Source organism: Panthera pardus, unplaced genomic scaffold, assembly GCF_024362965.1.
Source record: "Panthera pardus isolate Hobbes unplaced genomic scaffold, ASM2436296v1 HiC_scaffold_15, whole genome shotgun sequence".
Taxonomy (NCBI): domain Eukaryota; kingdom Metazoa; phylum Chordata; class Mammalia; order Carnivora; family Felidae; genus Panthera; species Panthera pardus.
Window position 1 is genome coordinate 9,064,567 of NW_026526710.1, and position 19,868 is coordinate 9,084,434.

Consider the following 19,868-nt stretch of genomic DNA (forward strand, 5'->3'; position numbering starts at 1 on the left):
GCTCACCTGAGAACCAGGGTCTAAGGAAGACCAAGGTGGGGACGTGGGCCTCCAGATGGTAACAGTCTCCCCACCTCGCCTTATGCTGCTGCTGCTGTCCCCTCCCCCCTCCCTCAAGGGACAGGATGTTGGGGGGCCTGAAGGAGCCCGAATGGGAGTTCCCAGCCTGGGCTGGACAAGGACAGAGGGACTCCTACATTCTCTGAAACTAAATGGCTCCTATAAAGCAGACGGAAAGATGCACTGAATATTACTGACAATTTTCTAGGGATTGGACCAGGGAGGTATTTCACACAGGCTTAGGGAGAGAGAGGGGGAGGCCAGGCAAAAAGGCATTTGTGACCTCTGACAGAGGACAGAGCTCAGAGGCTGGCACCGTGCTGTGTCCTTTCGTGCTGATTTACTGAATGCTTAGACTGTATTGGCCAGGTGTGACGATTATTCCTTTCGTGCAGATAAAGTGCACACGCGCACACACACACACACACACACACACACACACACACACAGAGGCAGGAACAGAAAGGTGAGGTGAACTGCCCAAGGTCACACAGCAAGAGCATCACAGAGCCGGGATTTGAACCTATCTTACTCTGACTCCAGAGCGCATACTGGACATCAGCTTTATTCTGTCACCTCCCTGCCTTTTGCCAGCTGTGACCTGGAATGCGTGTGTGGAGTTGGGGAGGGCTGGGAGAGCTCGAGAGCGACATGATGCCACAGAAGGAAGGGGAGTTAGGGGGTCGGGGCCGTGTGCCCGCGGGCAGGTGACTTCCCCTTGCCGAGACTCAGCGTTCACACCTGTAAAACGGGGAGCATCAGAACACCGCCCACCCACCCCCCCGCCACCGCCCCAACAACGCAGAGGAGAAAAAATAAAGAGGAAAAGGACTTCACAAACTCTAACTCAGGAACTGGTAAACTAACCACAGCTGAGGAGCCAAAGCCAGCCGGCTGCGCAGTTATGGAAATAAGGTTTTACTAGAACAAATACATTGGTCACACCCCTTTGTTTACATATTGTCTCTGGTTGCTTTTGAGCTACAAGGCCTGGCTGAGTGGCCGTAACAGAGACCCCTGGGTCCACCAAGTCTAAAATACTTACTATCCGGTCACCTCGAGAAAAAAACTGTGCCAACCCCTCATGTTAAATGCTGTGACTATGCAGACTACCGCCGTGGCCCCACACACCCCGTAAACATCTCCGGCACCATCCGTCAGCTCTGGTTTTCATTCACAATTGTGCTGCTTGACCCCTCGCCCAAAGGCAGAGGTTCACTTAGGACGCGGTTCTGAAACGTAGGGCAAGCGATTCTCCCGAAAGCTAGGAAACCAAGCTTCCGCAAGCCAGTTCAAAGGCTAGCGTGGCTCTAGCTGACGTCAGGCACCCTGAAAACACTTCCTGGTGCAGCCACTTACTTGCAATTTTTACACTTGAGGCCAAAAAGCATTCCTTTTCCACAGACTGTGCACGTCTGAGACATCCAGTACTTGGTGGAAAACCTGTGGGAAAGAGACAGAAAACGTTCAGGGCCAAGGTGACGGTGACCCCCAGCTGTCTCGCAGGATGAACCACGTGAAGGGTGAGTGCACAGGCCCCGGCGTCCAGCCTGGCTTCTTCCGAGGAGCGTGACTTCATCAGGTTGTTTGGGCCGCTGGAGCCTCAGTCTCCCGCTCTGTAAAGTGGGGATGGTAAGCAGGACCGGCCTCACAGGTGCTGGGAGGATGAAACAGGTTGTGCACGGCAAGGGGCTTCACAGCGCCTGGCATGTAGTCAGTGCTCACTCGACTGGGCTGGGACTCTACTGTCCCCTGGACATTCATGACAATCCTGCGTTCGTTCAACAGGTATTGCCCAGTGGTCTGCTATATGCCAAGTTCAGTTCTGGGACAGAGTGACGGGTGGGGGGCTAGAACTGCCCTCAGAGGACCACAAGGCGAGGTGGAGCCTCCTGGGAGGCTGGCAGACCGGTGCCCCCTCTCTGCCAATCAAACCATCTGGGGAGCTTTGCCAGGGCCCCCCCTCCCCCCCCAAGAGCCGAGGCCTCAAACCTGAGTAGCAGAAGAGTCTCTAAAGTGAAAGCTCTTTTCAGACCGTCGGCTCATCTTCTCCCCCCACCCCCCGCCCCCCCACCACTTATTGCCAACAGAAGGCAGTTTGGACGCCCCTGATATACAGCTGCCAGCCAGGAACAGAGGTGCGTACGATTAACTTCCAGGGGCTCCCGCGGCCGCTGGGGCGCTTTCTTCCCCCAAGAGATACCAGGCAGTGGCCGGGCTGCCCGAGAAAAGTATTGCAGGTTGCCGGGTCAGAGTTAATTTTCATTTTCAATTTTTGCCACTTTCAGCAGGAGTTGTAGCTAATCTCCACTGCCTCCGAGTGTCAAAATGAAAATCAGAAGTGATTATGTAACTTGGTGCTTGAGAATTTTGAGGGCAAGGTTGCAGCCCTCTGCTGCACCAACTTGCTTGATTTGGGTCAGTCACTCTCCAAGCCGAATGAGGCGCAGCTCAAAGCCTCCGCATGGAGGCAAATGGCAACATTCTGAACGGAGACTCTTGTGGCTAAGAAGACTCCCTCTCCAGTTCTGGACTGGGGGTTGGTTGAGCCTTTGTCTGCCCCTTCCACGGGGCCAGTGAGTTTGGCAGGGTCTACTTTATGGGATTTGGCAGCTCTTAGGAATGGTGACTGGGCTTGTGGTCCACCCCCCTGGCCAGCAGTGTGGGGATGGAGGGGAGGCGGCACGAGCTTTGTAGCCGGGAGTTCTCTTTCCTCTCCAGTCCTCTCCCATCTCTGGGACCAGCTCTCTCTCTGAGCTCTGCCTGAGGTGACTCTGAGGACAGTGGATGGAATGGGATTTCAATTTCATTTCTTCACCAAGGCTGGGGTGAGTCTAGGTCTCCCGTCCTGGCATGGGGCCCGGGGTCACACTGAAGAGTAACAAGGCATCCCCAGTCCTGGCTCCACTAAGAAGACATTCCTGATGCCCAAGACCATCATCCTTCCTCTGAGAATCAGCATTCGCATATGAGGTACCACCAGATCTAAATTGCTAAAGCTGGGGGATGGGGCTGTGCCACCAGGGCTAGATGGAGCTAGGGCAGGGTCAATCCAGGGATGAAGCTTCGTCAGGGGTGTGGCCAATCCGGAGGTGGAGCTGATCAGGAGTGAAGCCAATCCAGAGGGGGAGCTGAGCCAGGGGTGTGGCCAACCCAGGATGGAGCTGAACCAGAAGCGGAGTCAATCCAGGTGCGGAGCTGAGCCGGGGGCGTGGCCGATCCAGGGGCGGGGCTGAGCCAGGGGCGTGGCCGATCCAGGGACGGGGCTGAGCCAGGGGTGGGACCGATCCAGGGGTAGAACTGAGCCCGGGGTATTGGGAAGCACACAAAAAAGGCCCTTCTTTTTGATGCCTTTCTCTCTGCGGTTCACGGCCCGACCACGGACGTGTCTATCACGTATTTCTCACTGCTTCCTCCATCGTTTTCTCATTTGGGTCTTAACAACTATTCTGTCAACATATTTCTTTGAAAACCTGTTGACAAGGTGCCATTCCGGGAGACAGGGTGCTCATTCCTACCTCGGGCCCACCCGCCCATGGCGATATGTCTGCCCTGGTACCGCCCACCCCCACCCCCCACCTTATAGCCCCAATGCCACACACTGTCATGGTCTGTTAAGCATCTAGCCCTCGACTGCACCGCGAGCTCCCCAAGGGCTCCCGGCGCCTTGCGCAGTGCTGAAACCAAGGCATGTAAATTCTCTACAAATACTAGTGCAAAGAATCCATGAATGAGTGAACTGGTCCCTCGGCTAGTTCCCAGACGCCTCTGGGTACATAGAAAGAAAACTCTGAGGAGCAGTGTCCAAAGAATACAGAGTGCCGAGGTCAATTAGCTTGTAGAACCATCCCTCAATCGTGCAGGGCCTCAGTTTCCCTATCTGTCAAATGGATATGATCACACTTGTGCTACTTACCCCAATGAGTTTGTGAAGAGACTGTGAGGGTAATGACATAAAATGTAGAAAGTTAAATCTGGAAAGTCAAAGAACTGCTTAGAAGGGATGTCTAGTAGATACAACGTCCTTCCTGATAGGACAGGTGTACCCCTGGTGAGGTTATTCCACGGACCCAACAGGGCTGGAGCTCTGGGCTGACCTACAGCTCACCAGAGGGTGAGTACCTCTGAGTTCAGAATTCAATCTTGTCTTCTGGGTAGGGAGACCCAAAATTAGGCTGTACAACATTTCTCTTGACAATGATACCGTTTAACCGAGTGGTTATTATGAGCCCTTTGCTTAGCACTTTACATATATTATGTCATTGATCCTTATGACACCCTAAGGGTAGGCAGAATTATCTGATGAGAAAACCGAGCCTCAGAGAGGTTAAGTAACTTCCTTCTGGTTGCAAAGCTTTATTAGCCAGGATGTGAACACAGGACAGTCTGACTCCAAATCCCTGGTTTTTAACCATTATGTGCTGATTTTATAAGGGCCAGGTTAATAAGAAGCCGACATCTCAGTCCCCAGGGGGCACACTGAGGTCTCGCTTGGCAGAGGAGAGAGAGGCATGATGACATAGGAACTGAAGCAAAATATCTGCCTGGCCTTCCCCCACTCTGGGGGCCAGCTATCTACCGGAGGTGGGTACCGGTGCCCACAGGAATCCAGCCTACCTGTGCTTAATGGAGTTGCCGAGATCTCTACGAGGGATCTGCGGGGACCAGCGCGGCACGGACAGTGTGTCTGCAGGGAGAGAAGAGAGGAGAAGAGCCTGTTACACAGAGGATCAGAGTGGGGCGGGCTCCGGCCAAGCCCGAGAAGGAAGAGGGAGGCTCTCCAGCTTCAGGAAGGACAGTGACCTACCACCATCACTTGCTAAACCAAAGCCAAATGGAACACTGGTTTAACACGTGTCACCTTGACTTCAGCAAGGTCCCCTGGGCAGGGCAACCAGGGAATGCCTTGAAAGAAATCAGCTGTGGAAAGAATAAAATGAGCTCTGCTTCCATTTACAGAGTGCTTAGATTGTGCCAGGCATGTGTTAAGTGACTCACAGGCTTTAGTTCGTTACATCCTCAAAACCACCCCAAAGACAGGGGGTTGTTACCATCCCCACCTTACAGACAATGAAACCGAGGCTTGGAGAAAGGACGTCATTTGTGCGAGATCATACACGTTGGAGGCTGCACAGTAATGCGAGTCCAGATTTGAGGGAGTCTAGATCATATGCCCTTGTGTGCAAAGTTCCAATGCAGTAGATTTCCAAATGCCAGGCATGCACGTCCCACTTTCCCAGTCTTGTCGTGTCCTGTCCAGCCACAAAATTATTTTATTACTATTTTAAGTTAGCTCTTTTTGTTTAAACACACTTATGTTAAAAGCACACTCTATATAGAAAACTAGTATCACTTGCTGTATATTGTCAGTAACTATGTAAAACATGTCCAAACACATACCATCTAAATAAACTCATGTTAAAATAGGTAGATGGATTGATGAGGAGTGGAAGGAAGAGGGGGTGGATGGACAGATGGATGGATAGAGGGGTTGGTAAGTGAGTGGATGGATGAATGGTTGGATACGTGGGTGGATGGTCAGATGAGTGGGTAGATGGGCAGATGGGTAGGTGGGTGGTTGGCTAAATGAATGGCTGGCTGGCTGGCTGGCTGGCTGAATATCTGGATAGCTGGATGGATGAATGGTCGGACAGGTAGCTGGACAGACAGATGAGTGCGTAGATGGACAGGTGGGTAGATGGGTGGATAGAATAGTCAGTGGGTGGGTGGGTGGGTGGATGGATGGATGGATGGATGGATAGGTAGGTGGGTAGATGTATGTATTTATGTATGTATGTATGTATGTATGTATGGATGGATGGATGGATGGATAGGTGGGTGGATGGATGGATGGATGGATGGATGGATGGATGGATGGATAGGTAGATGTATGTATGTATGTATGTATATATGGATGGATGGATAGGTAGGTGGGTAGATGGATGGATGGATGGATAGATAAATGAATGGATAGATAGGCTGATGGATGAATGGGAATGAGGAAGAAACAATAAATCATACAGACTTCAGACTGGGTACTTGCCCTCATCTGGTCTTCCCTTTCATGCTTTAGGTGAAATCCCAGCGACCTCTATTATCCCCTCACCTCTGACTATGTTCTGAGACTTCTTTCGCAGATGCTGAGCACCAGCCCCCACCTTGACTCCATGACCCGGCTGCCCTGGCATCCCTCCTCCCAGACCTCAAAGGCCCCAGGGCGGTGTGAAACGAAGCAGAAATGAAGCAGTTCTTCCCGTGGCATCTTCGCCAGCTAGGAAGACAGGGAACGACCGGCTGACCCACACACCAGCTCTCATTTCTCAGGCCAGATAGATGGAGCCCGCTTCTTATTTTCAGAGCTGCAAACACACACCTCATTTTTCACAGCGATTGCTATGGAGCGGTGTGCTCGCTGGGAGCCCGGCATGTCTGAACCGATCAGGGAGCATTTAACCCCAACCCACTCACTCCCCTCCTCTGTCTAATGACACTGCCCACAGTCCTCTGAAAGCTGTTCCCAGAAACCCCGATTCCACCCTTGTGAAACTGGGACCATTTCTAGGAGAGCTGGTGATTTTCCAAGCCCAAAGGGCAGAGAAAACCCATGAGAGAGACAGCATGATAGATCAATCAGCATCATCACCGGTGGAATCTCCTCTAGTTGGGCTAACCATTAAATGTCACCAAGTCCGAGCCATTTGACCATTTGTTTCAATTTCTGAGGGAAACTAAAAAGACAAGAAAGAAAAATGAATTTTAAAAAAGAGCGAAAGAGAGCTTTCTTTCCATTGCCACCTCCTTTGGAGACTTCACTCTGATTTGGAAAGACAGACGCTCCTTGCTAACTCTCTAAAATGCGTTCTCCTGCACCGGGGCAGGTACAGATGGGACAGCTGTGCTGGAGAGAGAGCGGTAGTGTGCACAGATACCCAGCCTCGTCGTGGGGAGTCTAGAAAACTAGGAGTGCCAAATGGGCTTCATCTCATGGGACATTGGTAGTGGCTGTCTAGAAAACCGTGTTAAGAAAGATCCTGAGGCCCAGTAGGAAAGAACACCACGATTGATTAGCAATGTCTGCCATGGGTGCAGAATAAGGGAGCACCAAGGAGTCTCTGTGTATCTGCCTCTCCCACAAGGACAGGGGCCACACCTTCACCTCTGCATCACAGAGCCAAAGTAAATACTTCAGATGTGTTTGCTGAGTTCAAGAGTATTATAACGAAGCGCTGAGTTAGCTGATCGCTCAGTATACATCAGGCATTATGCTGTGCAGTTCATCCCTGGAAACCACGCCCCTGTGCAGTCAGTGTTCGCGTTATTCCCTACAAGGAAGACACAAGGGCTCAGAGAAATGCAGTGACTTTGCTAAAGGTCGCACAGCTCAGTACCAGCAGAACCTCAAGGAGTAATTCTGTAATGGCTCCTAAGTCCTCCAAAGGCCCTACACCAGCGTCCTCCACCAAGGTGACTTCTGCCCCGCCCAGGGGACAAGTGGCAATATCTGGAAATAATTCTGGTTGTCACACTGGGGTTGGGAGGTGCTACTGACATCCAGTGGATAGCAGCCAGGGATGCTGCTCAACATCCTGCAACGTACAAGCCAGTCCCTACACCAAAGAATCAACCAGCCCCAAGTGTTGCAAATGCCAAGGTTGAGAATCCCTGATCTGGATGTCTTCCACAACTCTAGCCACCTCGCGCCCCCCCACCCCTGCCCCGAAAGAAACCAAAACGGTACTTCTGAGGCTCAAGTCTGCAGAGAACAAATCCTCTTTTATTATAAGCACATCTCACTTTTAGATTCATATCCCAGTTAGGCTGTTATTCTCAATTATAGCACCTTCTCAAGAAGTAGAAGTAATTAAGTTTAGTTGTTTGGTTTCATTTCCCAGTATCTGATGGAAGGGGTGATGGAAGGGGTGAATTCTGTCAATTACATTACGCAGCTACAGCATCATTAGTCTCAAGCAATAATAATCTCCGTGTGGTTTCGTCCGTGGGTGGGCAGATGTGAACTTTGAGATCCCCTCTTTCCTTTCTTCGTGTGGATTTCATTAAACTTGCCAACTCAAGCCTTAAAGCAAAGAGAAACTGTTTAAAGGGAAGGGGGGGGGGGGAGAAATCTATGAAAATCCAGGCCTTATCATAACAGAGAAGGCAAACAGCATTTACAGCAATTAAACTGATACAGAAACTTCTGTTTAACAATCAAAGCGCCTATTAAGATGTCTCCATAGCTGAACAAAGCTTCTTTTCTACTCTAATTTTCTGATAACAAGCCATGCAGACGTGGAGGCAGAATTGTGTGCGTTCCTGGTGCCTTCAGTCCCAGGGGTAGAATAATAGAAATGTCTTCTCAGATGTTTCCATTTCTAGCATACAGAATGGGAGTATCGCAGGGAAGGAGGGTTCTTCTCTTCTACAAGTACCTGTCTACGCTCTCTCAGAAGTTCCTCCATACAGAAAGGGGATAAACCAGGAGCCCTAGTCTTTGAAACCCCCTCAGGAGCCAGACGGACATACAGAAGCCTCGACACAAGGAACCGACATTAATAAAGCACTCGCATTATGAAGAGCTTTAACATGAGAAACTCGGGCTCTGACCTGGTGGGAAGGAACTCAGGCTAACAGAAGAGCCAGGTGTTCAAAACACATCTATAAACATTTAACAGGTAGAGATCGAGCCCCACGTCGGGCTCTGTGCTGACAGTGCGGAGCCAGCTTGGGATTCTCTCTCCCCCTCTCTCTCTGCCTCTTCCCTGTTCGCACTCCCTCTCTCTCAAAATAAATACATGAAAAACTTTAAAAAGAAACAAAAAGAATTTAAAAACATTTAACAGGTAAAAACAGGTGATGATATAGCAAAGCAAGAGGAGGAGAAAAACATGCTGGAGACGAAGACGAAAAAGAAAAGAAATAAGAAAAATAAAAATAAGTATGCTATTTGTTGGGCATTATCGTACGCCAAGCACTATTGTCAAATAATCCCTTGACATATATTATCTCATGTAATCCATCTACTACGATACATGACGCGCAAGAATGCAGCAGCTGTTAGGATTAGCCTCACTTCACCAAGTAAATCAGGAAGCTATGCCATTTGCCCAAGGTCACACAGCAAATAAAGGCCAGGGCTGGGGTTTTTAATTCAGGTCACATAGCTTGGGCTCGAAAAATGACAACCAATTTCATCCCCATTTCATAGATGGGAATACTGAGGCTTAGAAGCAATAAGCAACTGTCTATAACTAAGAAGTCACTGAGTTAGGATTTGAACCACAGACAGAACAAACTGGATGTTTCTAGTCCAGACTGCTCTCCAGATACACGGAATTCAACCCACCCTGTATGTCCGTGCCTCCTCCCTCTGTCTGGAAAGAGCAAAGGAAATGGTGAACACTGACCCTTATAAGCTCAGGGAAGAGCTGCAGAGTCTTGGGAGGTGGTGTAACAGTATGTTGTTCATTTCAGCGGTCACTCCTGCAGTTTTTCAACAATATTTTGTTGAGTAGAATTATGCCCACATCCCTCCCCCAAGATGTCCTAATCCCTGGAACCCGTGAGTATGTCACCTAACAAGCAAAAGAGATTTTGCAGATTGATTAAATTAAAGCTTATCCAGGTGAGCCCAATGTAATCATAAGAGTCGTTATATATGGAAGGAGGAGGCAGGAGGGCCCAAGTTAGAGAAGGAGATGTGACAGTTGCTGTCTTTGGGGATAGAAAGGACAACAGCCAAGGAAGCTAGAAAAGGCAAGAGAACAGATTCTTCCCTAGAGCTTCCAGAAGGAGCCAGCCCTGCTGACACACCTCGACTTCAGCCCTGTGAGTCTGATTTTGGACGTCTAATCCCCAGAACTGTAAGGTAATAAACAGGTGTTGTTCGAAGCCACTGAGTTTCTGGAAATTTGTTACGGCAGCCATAGGAAACCAATACAGCGTCTGAGCCTGGAGTCCAGAGGGGGAGTCAGATAGTGAGTAAATAAATAAAAGCCCAAGGTAATTTCAGACAGCGATGCATTTCATGAGGGAAATAAAGCAGTGGGGGCTTTGGGATTTGCTTTAAAGCAAGGGGAAGGAACCCTGAAGTTCATTAGAACAGAGTCGGGATGCTGTGCTGGGGGGAGGGGGTCGGTGGGGGGGGGGGGGTCTCATGCATTTAAGAGCTCCCTCTGGTGGCCAAGGGGAGAATAGCCCAGTCCGGCTGGGACAAAAATAGGCGCTCCCTCCAATTTCTCCTCCCCCCTCCTCCAACTCTCCACCCCACCGAGGCTCAAAACATCAGCCCTGACCCTTACGAGGCCATTTTTTTCCCCAGCCCAGGCCTTTCCCACTTGAGCTGTCGTGATCCCACTTGCAGCCCCCAATAAAAAAAAATCCACATCGCAGAATAATCAGTCCACAGAGGAGTAATGCTCGGGCTTGGTATGTATCCCAAGTCGGGATATGGCTCTTGGAGCCATTTCTTCACTTAATCCAAACAATCCTATGAGGCTGTATTCCTAGTTTAGAAGTAAGGAAAATGAAAACTTCATTGTTCAAAGTCCCACGACCAGTATCTGGTGTACTTCAGGATTGAACTCAGTTTCCAAAAAAATTAAAGCCTTGCAATCCATCCCTGATAATGTGTCTCCTTCTGAGCCAAATGTAAAAATTGTTTAAGCGATGCAGTCCTAGAACTGGAAAAGACCACAAGAAGCTGTCTGTTGCAGCCTCTAAGCTCTCTACCCTTTCAGACGCAAGCTACACTATCCTTAAATAGTGTTTCCATGGAGATAAAGACCTCTGGGCACAGAAAACTAGTGATAATCACGGCTAACATTTATTGAGCACCTACTGCATGGCAGGACTCAGATTAAGTGCTTTAGATGTATTATTTCATTTACTCGTCATAACTCCATTCTAGGTGGTACAGCTGGGGCTTGAGCAGGGGCACCAAATCTGAGAGCTCATTCTCAGAAACCCCCACAAATGAAATGGAAGCTCCGAGCTGCCTTTAAGCTTCCAGCCCAGGGGCATGACAGACTGAGTGAGTTCTTAGCAACAGCGCTGCGTTCAAATCAAGTGGCAAATTCTTTGGGCTCCAAGATACCAGCAACTAATAAGACTGAGACCGTTCAACTTTTCTTGTGGGGTCACAGGCCAGTCGCCGGCTAAAATCCTCCTGATTTATCCAAGGGGCCAACCAATTCTTGGCTAAAGCTGCTCATGTTATTATTCACATAGGAGGGAACAACTCTATTTGCTTTAATATACAATTCAAATATATGAGATCTAAAAGTTTTTTTTTTTTTTTAATTATGTGCTGTCTCTAAAGGTTACAGTTCCATGGTGTTTCGAGGCCAAGTTGAGTTTATTTGTGTATTTGGGCATTATTTTCTCCCTGAGACAGCTACAACCCATTTCCCAAGGTCCAAATTTCATTGTTTAGGGCCCTTGATGGCTACAGAGGCATCCAGAGAACCACCTGGTGCTGGTCAGTATATACATAAGACTGCCTGGGTGCCTTGTCGCAGGGGAAGGAACAAGACAGAGGGGGCTGACATTGGTAAGAGATGGGAGGGATGAGCGAGGAGAGCGCTATTTGCTCCTGATGGAAGAGACCATTCAGGGGAGAGTCAGGGATTCCCATGGCGTTGACTCAAAACAAAGAGCAATGGCAAAGCTACCTGTTTAGAACTAATAAGAGGACTGGGATGGAATGGAGGCATCAGGGTCAAATCAATTCACATGTATTTGGGGTTTAAACTAGGGACAAGGCCCTGAACGTGGGCTTCCCGAGGAGACAGAGCGGCATACTTCATTTCCGAATGGAAAGGGCCTCTAGGTCATCAAGTTGCCCCATGGAGTGTGGGCAAGGGTTCACTGCAGAGGTCCGGTCTGCCAACTACTAGCTAGGAGATTTGGGGCACTTTGACCTCTAGGTCTCAGTTTTGTCTCGTGGGGAAAAGGAGTCATAATATCTCCCTCCCAGGCTGGTTAGGAGGCTGAATGGGGTAATGTAGTTGGAAAAGGCCTGAGCTGAGTGCCTGACACACTATGGTTATTATTGTTTTTGTCATTGTCATCATCGCTCTGCCTCAAGGATTTATGCACCAGTTAGAACATGACAAAGCTATCCAAGGACCATGACTGAGTGCCCGGCTTGGCAAACTGTGACCCTCAGGCCAAAACCAGCCCATCACCTGCTTTCGTACATAAAGCTTGATTGGCATACAGCCTCACCCACTCATTTAATACATCGTCTGTGACTGCTTCCTCACTACAACAGCAGAGTTAAGTCGCTGTGACAGAGATGTTATGGCCCACAAAGCCGAAAATAATTATTACCTGGCCCTTTACAGAAAAAGTGCGTCAACCCCTTTTTTAGGGCTGTGCAACTCATTTCCTTAGCTGATTAGCAGAGAGATTTTTTCCCCCTTTTTCCCTTCTAGTCTTATTGAGTATACCCGACAAGTAAAGTGGTGAGATCTCCAAAGTATATAATGTGATTATTTGACATCCATATCCATTGTGGAGGCTTCCCCCACCCCCCACTCTGAAGTCAGAAGACCTGGATTGTAGACACATTTCTGCCACTTACATGGTGTGGATCCTTGGACAAATGACCTGCATTCTCCAGGCCAAAATGTGCGTGGCCACTTGGTGTCGTCCCTCTGCTCACCTGATCCCAGCATCCTGTGGCTTGTTTCATTTCACAGAAGAGCGGAGCAAGGCACAGGAGGACCAGTAAGCAGTCCAGCTAAGAATCTAACCCATACGGGTCTCACCCTGAGCCTGTGTTCTTCCCAGCCCTCCCTGTCTCCTGGTAGAATAATCCATGAGGAGGCAATGTCTCTGATTACCTGCCCACCGCTGAAATCCATGTCAGCTCGTGAAAGCAGAGGGGAAGGAAAATTAACTCTCTCCTCTCACTGCTTCTGACTGGGCTAATTAATCAGATTACCCAGCTGTCACTTCATCGAGACAGAGAGAAGACCGTGAGGATCCCTAAGTTATAATTGGAGGCATGGTGGTGCCGGTCTCGGCCAAAGGGAGGAGACAGAGAAAGTGCCTTCTTGAGAGGGTCTCCGGGTAGAAGTCTACCTTGGCAGGACAGATGAGCAGTCAGGGCACTGAGCAAATGGTAGGACACATGAGCAGTCAGGGCACCGAGCAAATGGTAGCACAGCTGACAGAGGGCTCATATGCGGGGCAAGAGGCAGGAAAGTGCAGACACAGGGTGACAGGGACAGACAGGGAATCACAAAGTTCTCCACACCCATTCCTCCTGGCCCCAGGTTACAGATTTTTTTTTTTTTTTTTAATATTGAAGCCAAACCAGAAGCACCTTCAAGATCCAGGGGACCCACTAAAATCATTCTCTCCCTTTGAAGAAGCCATTGCCACCTTGTATCTGAGTCCTGGCAGGTCCCTGCTGAGCGGGGATCCCCTGAATTCCCCACAAGTTGACGGTGATGCCCTCACTCCCTCTCCCGGGGAGCAACATGAATCCCGGAGTCATCACCTGTGATTTATTTCAGCCCCTCAGGTGGCCTCAATTAAATTTCACCGCCGGTAAAGGAAGAGACGATGGCTGAGGCATTTAATTACATTTTATAATGTGCTCACTGCTGAATTTATTAAAGTGTATCAGGGATTTTTAACCTCGTAACCAAACAATGGGAGACCCCGTGCCACACGAGTAATTATCTTCCTTGTGGGGATGATGGATGGAGAATCCAAGATGTTAAAAGTAGGACGGGGATGCATGCGGGGTGGAGGAGGAGCAGGGGCTCGTGGGGGGCAGGACAGGGAAAGTGAGGCAATGGGGCTCTAATTCCGTGAGCTACCACCCCACAGATTGGAGTGGGGGGGGGGGGAGTGGTATTAATGATCAGTCTTCCCTCAACTCTAAAAAGATGTATTGGGAAAGCTTTCTTCTAGTATCCCTACCCGAAACTCTCCCCTCGAATTTCCCCTTGATATAATTTTACCGCTATGGTGTGGAAAGAGGCAGAGGGGGATCATCCTGAAATGTCAAAAGCAGCTTATAGAAAAAGATATTAAAATTAAAATACAAAAAGGGAATAAAATCTTATCTAGAAATCCAGAAGACTCTCATTAGGATAATGGATCCACCTTGGTTTATTTGGGAAATAAATTTTCAATAAGGAAATGCATGCGGTGGGAGTTTGGTGGGTGTTGGGGGGGGGTGTGGGTTCCTTAAATATGATCCTGAGAGTAGGCTTGGGGTATCCACAATCACTGCCTCAAGGACCTTTGTCATAGGTCATATCTACCACTCAAGTGACAGAGAAAGGCCCGATGGAGAGGAAGAATCTGCTGATCGTGGCCAAGGGGACAAAAATGCCCCATGCATCTGGAAGGCAGCAGAAGGTGAGGGCCAGTTGTGGGCTCCAAATTGCCCTTAGCCCCATGGCTGTCCCCAGCCCCCGCCCCAGCCCTCCCCCAGTCACATTCATACCACGGATCAGCTCTGTACCTCCCACCTTTAAAGATGCTGTTCTCTCTTCCCAGAACATGCTTCCCCTCCCCACTCCTCTTAGCCAGACTCATGCCAACTCCCCTTCCAAGATCCAGCTCAGGCATGGCTTCTCCAGGAAGCCCTCCCTGAATGCACAGGTGGGCAACGTCCCTGCCGTGACCCCCTCGGAGCATCCCGTGCTCACCCCTCCAGGCCAGCTGCCTCATCACATGGAGAGCTCTGCTTACGAATCTGTCCTCCCCACAGCCCTTGACCATGGGAGTGGGAGCCACCAATGATTCATCTTTATGTGTCCAGTGTCTCTTTCATTCCCTCCTGCCTCATTAACTAGCACAATGGTAGGCACAGAGTGGCACTTCCACAAGTATTTATTAAATAAAAGAACGAATGAATGACCAACCTGCCCTGTGAGTTAAGTACCAATGATCTCATTTTGAAAACAGGAAAACTGAGGCTGGGGGTCACCTAAGGAAAATGTTCTTCTGGCAGCTGAACCTAGATCTCCTTAACTGCGGGGCCCCACTTGGGAGCCTTATGGTCTCTCTTCAGATAATCAGGAAGAGAGACCACTAGCAAAGTTGGTAAGGGGTCTTCTTCTGTACCCTTCCTGGGAGAGAAGCCCCCAGCATGAGGACAGACAGCCTGGAGACCCGGAGAAGCTTAGGGGCCCGGCTAGCAATCCCAAGCCAGCTCGGACCACACAGATACAGGACCTGTCTCCTTGACCTGAAGGAAAATGCTAATTGGAAGAGGCTGGCTTACTGTGCCCGGCTCAGGCTTAAATGAGGACAAAACAAGAGTTGACAGACAGAGGCCCCACGCTGCCATCACCACAAATGTCCCTGTGAAGGGAGAAAAACAGCCAGCCCTGTGCTCCATCAATTTCAATTGTAAATGGTCTCACGTTGAAATAAACCAACAGAAACGGCAGATCAGTGACAGGCGTGGGGCGGGGAGAAGCGGGGGACATGCAGACCACAGGCTGGAATCTACAAGTTGGGCTTAACATCCGGACCCAGACACGGATGACAGGACACGTTTGTGGACCGCAGTGCAGGCAACCCCGGGGCCCAAACCCCCTCTTTTTGCCTTAGAGGCAGACGGACAAAATGGAATGAAATTTACAGGGGCAGACCCGATTTGAATTCCTAATTCTGACCTTATGATTCTTTGTCTTCCCCTCTTCGGACTTCCTCCTCTGTAAAATGGGAGTGATAAAACCCATCTTGTAGAGTTTCCCTAAGGGCCACCCATGGATATGAAGCAAGTGCCTGGCACACAGTAGGTGTGTGCTTTCCCCCTGAGCAACCCAGGTGCCTGTTTGCAGCTTTGCTTAGCAGCTCTTTTCCCTGGCCTGAGAAGACAAAACCCGGGGACAAGACTCTTTAGGGAACGAGGCCATGACTCTGCGGAGAACAGCGATGAGTTATGGGGAGGGCAGAACTGTCTAGGTCCCTCTGGCCATTTATTCCTTTCCTCTCGTCCTGTTCTCCAAGCGTGTCCATAGCCCTTGCGTGCCCGAGTGTGATGGATGGGTCTTAAGTTCCTCGCACACTACATCATCAATTACTTACATATTTATTGCCTTGAACTGAGTTTATGGATCTTAAATCAGAGCCATTCTGAGTTGCTTGAGCTGAAGTTCTCCCCCAGTGGAAATGTGATGTTTTTTAATTATGCAGTCGCCCGGTAGTTAATGTTCAGTGGAAGTTAATTGTCCGTAGAACAAAGGGCCGCTGAGAAGTTCCCCACACAGAGCCATTTCATGGAATTTACTGCCTGAGTGGGCTCAGCAGGGACAGACCAGGCGAGCTTGCTGCGAAAGACCCCAGTCCGGCCTCAAGAAACCCAAAACACCAGGCATCTTCGGTCTCAACTCCAGGCAACAGACAGCCTCCCTCTCTCAGTCCCCTGACGCTCAAAGCACCATTTAGAGACGGGTCACATTGTCTGTGGTTGGCAGACTATGGGGGAGCCAGCCCCGTAACAGATCACATTCCAAGGTCAAGATGGGTACCCACTGTCTAAAGCATCCTTAGATGGGACTGAAATGCCAGAGACGTGACAGGTCCTGGTCCGGATGTGGCAGCTGTGAGAGAGGGGGCCGTGGTTTACCAATGAGAAGTGCTGTCAGTAGAGGGGGTACAGAGAACTTGAAGGTAAGGAAAGAAGCTGGACCTCGGAGAGTGAAACTAGCCCAACTCCTAACGGATCGAAGGACCTAGAAACAACACTAACTGTGGTTCTCAACAGTGGGTGATGTTGCCTCCAGGGGACATTTGGGAATATCCGGAGACATTTTGGGCGGTAACTTCTCAGGGGGGATCTAATGGGTGGGTGCCAGGGATGCTGTAAAATGTCCTGCCATGTACAGGATAGCCCCCGCCACAAGAATTATCCAGCCGCAAATGGCAATCATTTTGCAGTTGAGAATCCCTGACCAAAGAGTTAGAAGGAACCCAGATCCAGAGCCTGATACAACTGGAGTAAATATATGGACAGACTGAAGGAGGGTCTACTCCTTTCAGTGTACTATGAAAGGACCAGCAAGGGGAGTCGCAGGGGTTGGCTTGACCCTCCCAGCCCATCTGGGAGACGGGGGTCTTGCACTGGAGTCATTCCTTCTAGTAACAGCAGCCTGGTTTTCCAGTGGGAAACTCCCTTTCTGGCATCTCAAGGCAGGGCAGGCTGAATGTCCCTTCCGGTCCTGGGAGAGTGCATTTACTTAATCCAAGCGGGTGGTAAATCTAAAGCACCGCGATTGGTTCAGGGGTCAGTACGTGACCCAAAATGGGCCAATCAGAGTCCGTGAAATGCCCTGGGGGGGGTTTTCCCAGCCCCTCCCCCCCCCACACCTTTTTCTGTTAAGACACGCTCTATTGTCCGCAGTAGCTAAGCTGGTGGGTTGCACACCTGAGAGGTCCAGGGGCCACCTATGGGAAGGGCTCCCTGAGAGGGAGGCGAACACACTTAAAAAGCAGAGTAGAAAGATGGCGAGAAACCAAAGCCCCTGTCATCTGAACCCCTGGAGCTACTCCAGTCATTATCAGATCCTCATTTTGAAATATTTAAAGTTGTTTCACTTACAAGCAGGAGAATGTTGACCTCATGCAAGGTCATGAAGGCAGATGGAACTAGCAGATTTCTGATATCTACAGTCCCTAAGGCAACCCGATCATGAGATGGCTAATCATCGTAACGGTGGTGGTACCCACCATTTATGGGCCACGTACTGGGCAATAGTACCAAACACTTTGCAGGTATTGCCCCACTTTTTCCGCACAGTAGTCCTACGACATCTTCCTTATCGTCATCTCAAAAAGCAAAGCAGTTCAGAGAGGCTGAGCAACCTGCTCTAGGTCACACAGCTAGCAAGTGTTCAACCCAGGATCTAAGCTTGGGTCCCTCCCAGCCTGAGGCCTTCAGATATTCCCTACAACAAACTTGCCTTCTCCCTGTTCCATGCTCCCCAGGGAGCCTCCTGAAGAAAAGCTGGTGTTCAGGAAGGGTGGGCTACAGACGAAACGGGACAGTCACCAGGTCCTTGGGAAATGCAGTACCCATGACAGCAAGTTCTCACTGTACATTAACAAACGGACATTCCAGCTTCATACATCAGTCTCCAAAGTCGGGTTCATGTGAATCGGACTCTAAGAGAATCTGTCTTCTGAACGGGCAGAGCAAGACCCACATGTCTGGATGCTGATGAATTCCCTGTAGCAGTTTCTTAAACTTGAGTATTCACAGCAGCATTATTTAGAAGAGCCCCAAAGTAGAAATGACCCAAATGTCCATCAGTTGATGAACGGAGAAACAAAATGTAGCACGTCCCTGCAACGGAATAGTATTTGGCCATAAAAAAGAACGAAGTACCGATTCATACTGCAACACGGATGAGTCCTGAAATCATTGTGTTAAGTGAAAGAAGCCAGACACAAAAGGCCGCTCCTGTAGGAATAGGTAAATCCATAAGAGACAGAAAGTAGATTAGTGGTTGCCAGGGGCTTGAGGGAGGGACGATAGGCAGTGACAGCCCATAGGTGTGGGTTTTCTTTTTAGGGGAGTGATAAAACATTCTGGAGTTAGACAGGGGGGGATGGCTGCACAACACTGTGAATATACTAAAAACCAGTGAATTGTTTTAAAAGGGTTTAACATTCTTTAAAAGGGTGAGTTTTGCAGTATACGAATAAGCTCCAGGGACTCTGATGCCTGCTGGAGCTTTTTAAAAATAACAGCTTTATTTTTAAGACTTGAAGCGTGTATCAGATTCACCTAGAGTTTGTGAAAAATACAGATTTCTGGGCTCTCTGCTGCCGGGGAATCAGATTCAGTGAAACCTGAGGATCTGCATTTTAACAAGTTCCCAGGTGATGCAAGGCTGTAGGACCAGGCCCCCTGCTCTGGGGACCACAAGGGGGTGTGTGCCTCCTCTGGATCAGAGATGCCACGTGTCCCGCTCCACATCAGAGATGTCAACAATACACAAGAGGAAGAGAGTCACTGAATGTGACCCCCAAACATCTTAGGGCTCCTGACCACAGTGCCAACTATTTATCAAGGGTGCAGGCTGACTGGTGAGCGCGGGGGTTGGGACAGGCTGCCTACACCTGTCACTGCTGCAGGCATCGCGCGGTCGGTCAGGCACCCGCATGTTCTACCAGCCAAATGGCTCTCCGTCTTCCCAAAGTTTCCCCAAGTTCTCAGAGAAGCCACCGCGCCCAGGTGAGTGACGCAGCCCAGCGACTAAGGACAGAAAGGCCAATCTTGGCCAATCACCGGAGAATGAGCCTGAGCCGGTGAAGGTGCTCAGGGCCAACGCTCAAAGTCGGTCTGATTGCAGATATCAAAGAGGAAAACAGAAATTCATAAAGCGGCCCTCGTCGCTGGTTCTCAAGCTCAGCAAACCAAATCCAAAGGTGCAATCTTCTCGGGCTTTTCAAAAGCCACGTGATTGATAGTCAGTGCGGAAGGGAAGAGGTGCTGAAAACTCTGAGCCTGATGGATGGGTGGGGATGCAATCAGATGCATTTTCAGAGCCTCTTCCCTCTGACACCTGCCCTCATTCTCCACGGAGCCGGGCTCCAAACGCACCCCTGGACCACACCCTCATCTCCTCTACCTGGTGCTCCTATTCTTGCGGGAAGGAACGCAGCCTCGTGATGGATGTGTTCAATGTGATCATCCTCGCTTATGCACCAAACAAAAGCAAGATTGATGAACTCCGGGGAAGCACATTCACTGGCCTGATCTACGCCTTTTACCTTGGAGCAGGCAGCACAGCCTCCAAGCGCATGTCAACATCTTTGGCATTTGTGTC

The 19,868-nt window shown here is 49.7% G+C and overlaps 1 protein-coding gene and 1 long non-coding RNA gene across 3 annotated transcripts in view; one reads left to right on the forward strand and one right to left on the reverse strand.

Moving 5' to 3' along the window:
* The window catches only part of KSR2 (kinase suppressor of ras 2), a 433,928-nt gene that overhangs the window by 110,216 nt on the left and 303,844 nt on the right, over positions 1–19,868 (reverse strand). For both annotated transcript variants that reach the window (XM_053902086.1, XM_053902087.1), the window contains exons 6-7: positions 4,678–4,747; positions 1,420–1,503 (exon numbers count right to left, since the gene is read on the reverse strand). In XM_053902086.1, the coding sequence (XP_053758061.1) occupies positions 1,420–1,503; positions 4,678–4,747 (154 nt within the window). The remainder of the gene's footprint in view (positions 1–1,419; positions 1,504–4,677; positions 4,748–19,868) is intronic.
* On the forward strand, positions 1,417–8,132 carry LOC128777003 (uncharacterized). The gene is made up of 2 exons (XR_008422137.1): positions 1,417–1,583; positions 6,198–8,132. It is a non-coding gene; the product is annotated as an uncharacterized LOC128777003 (long non-coding RNA).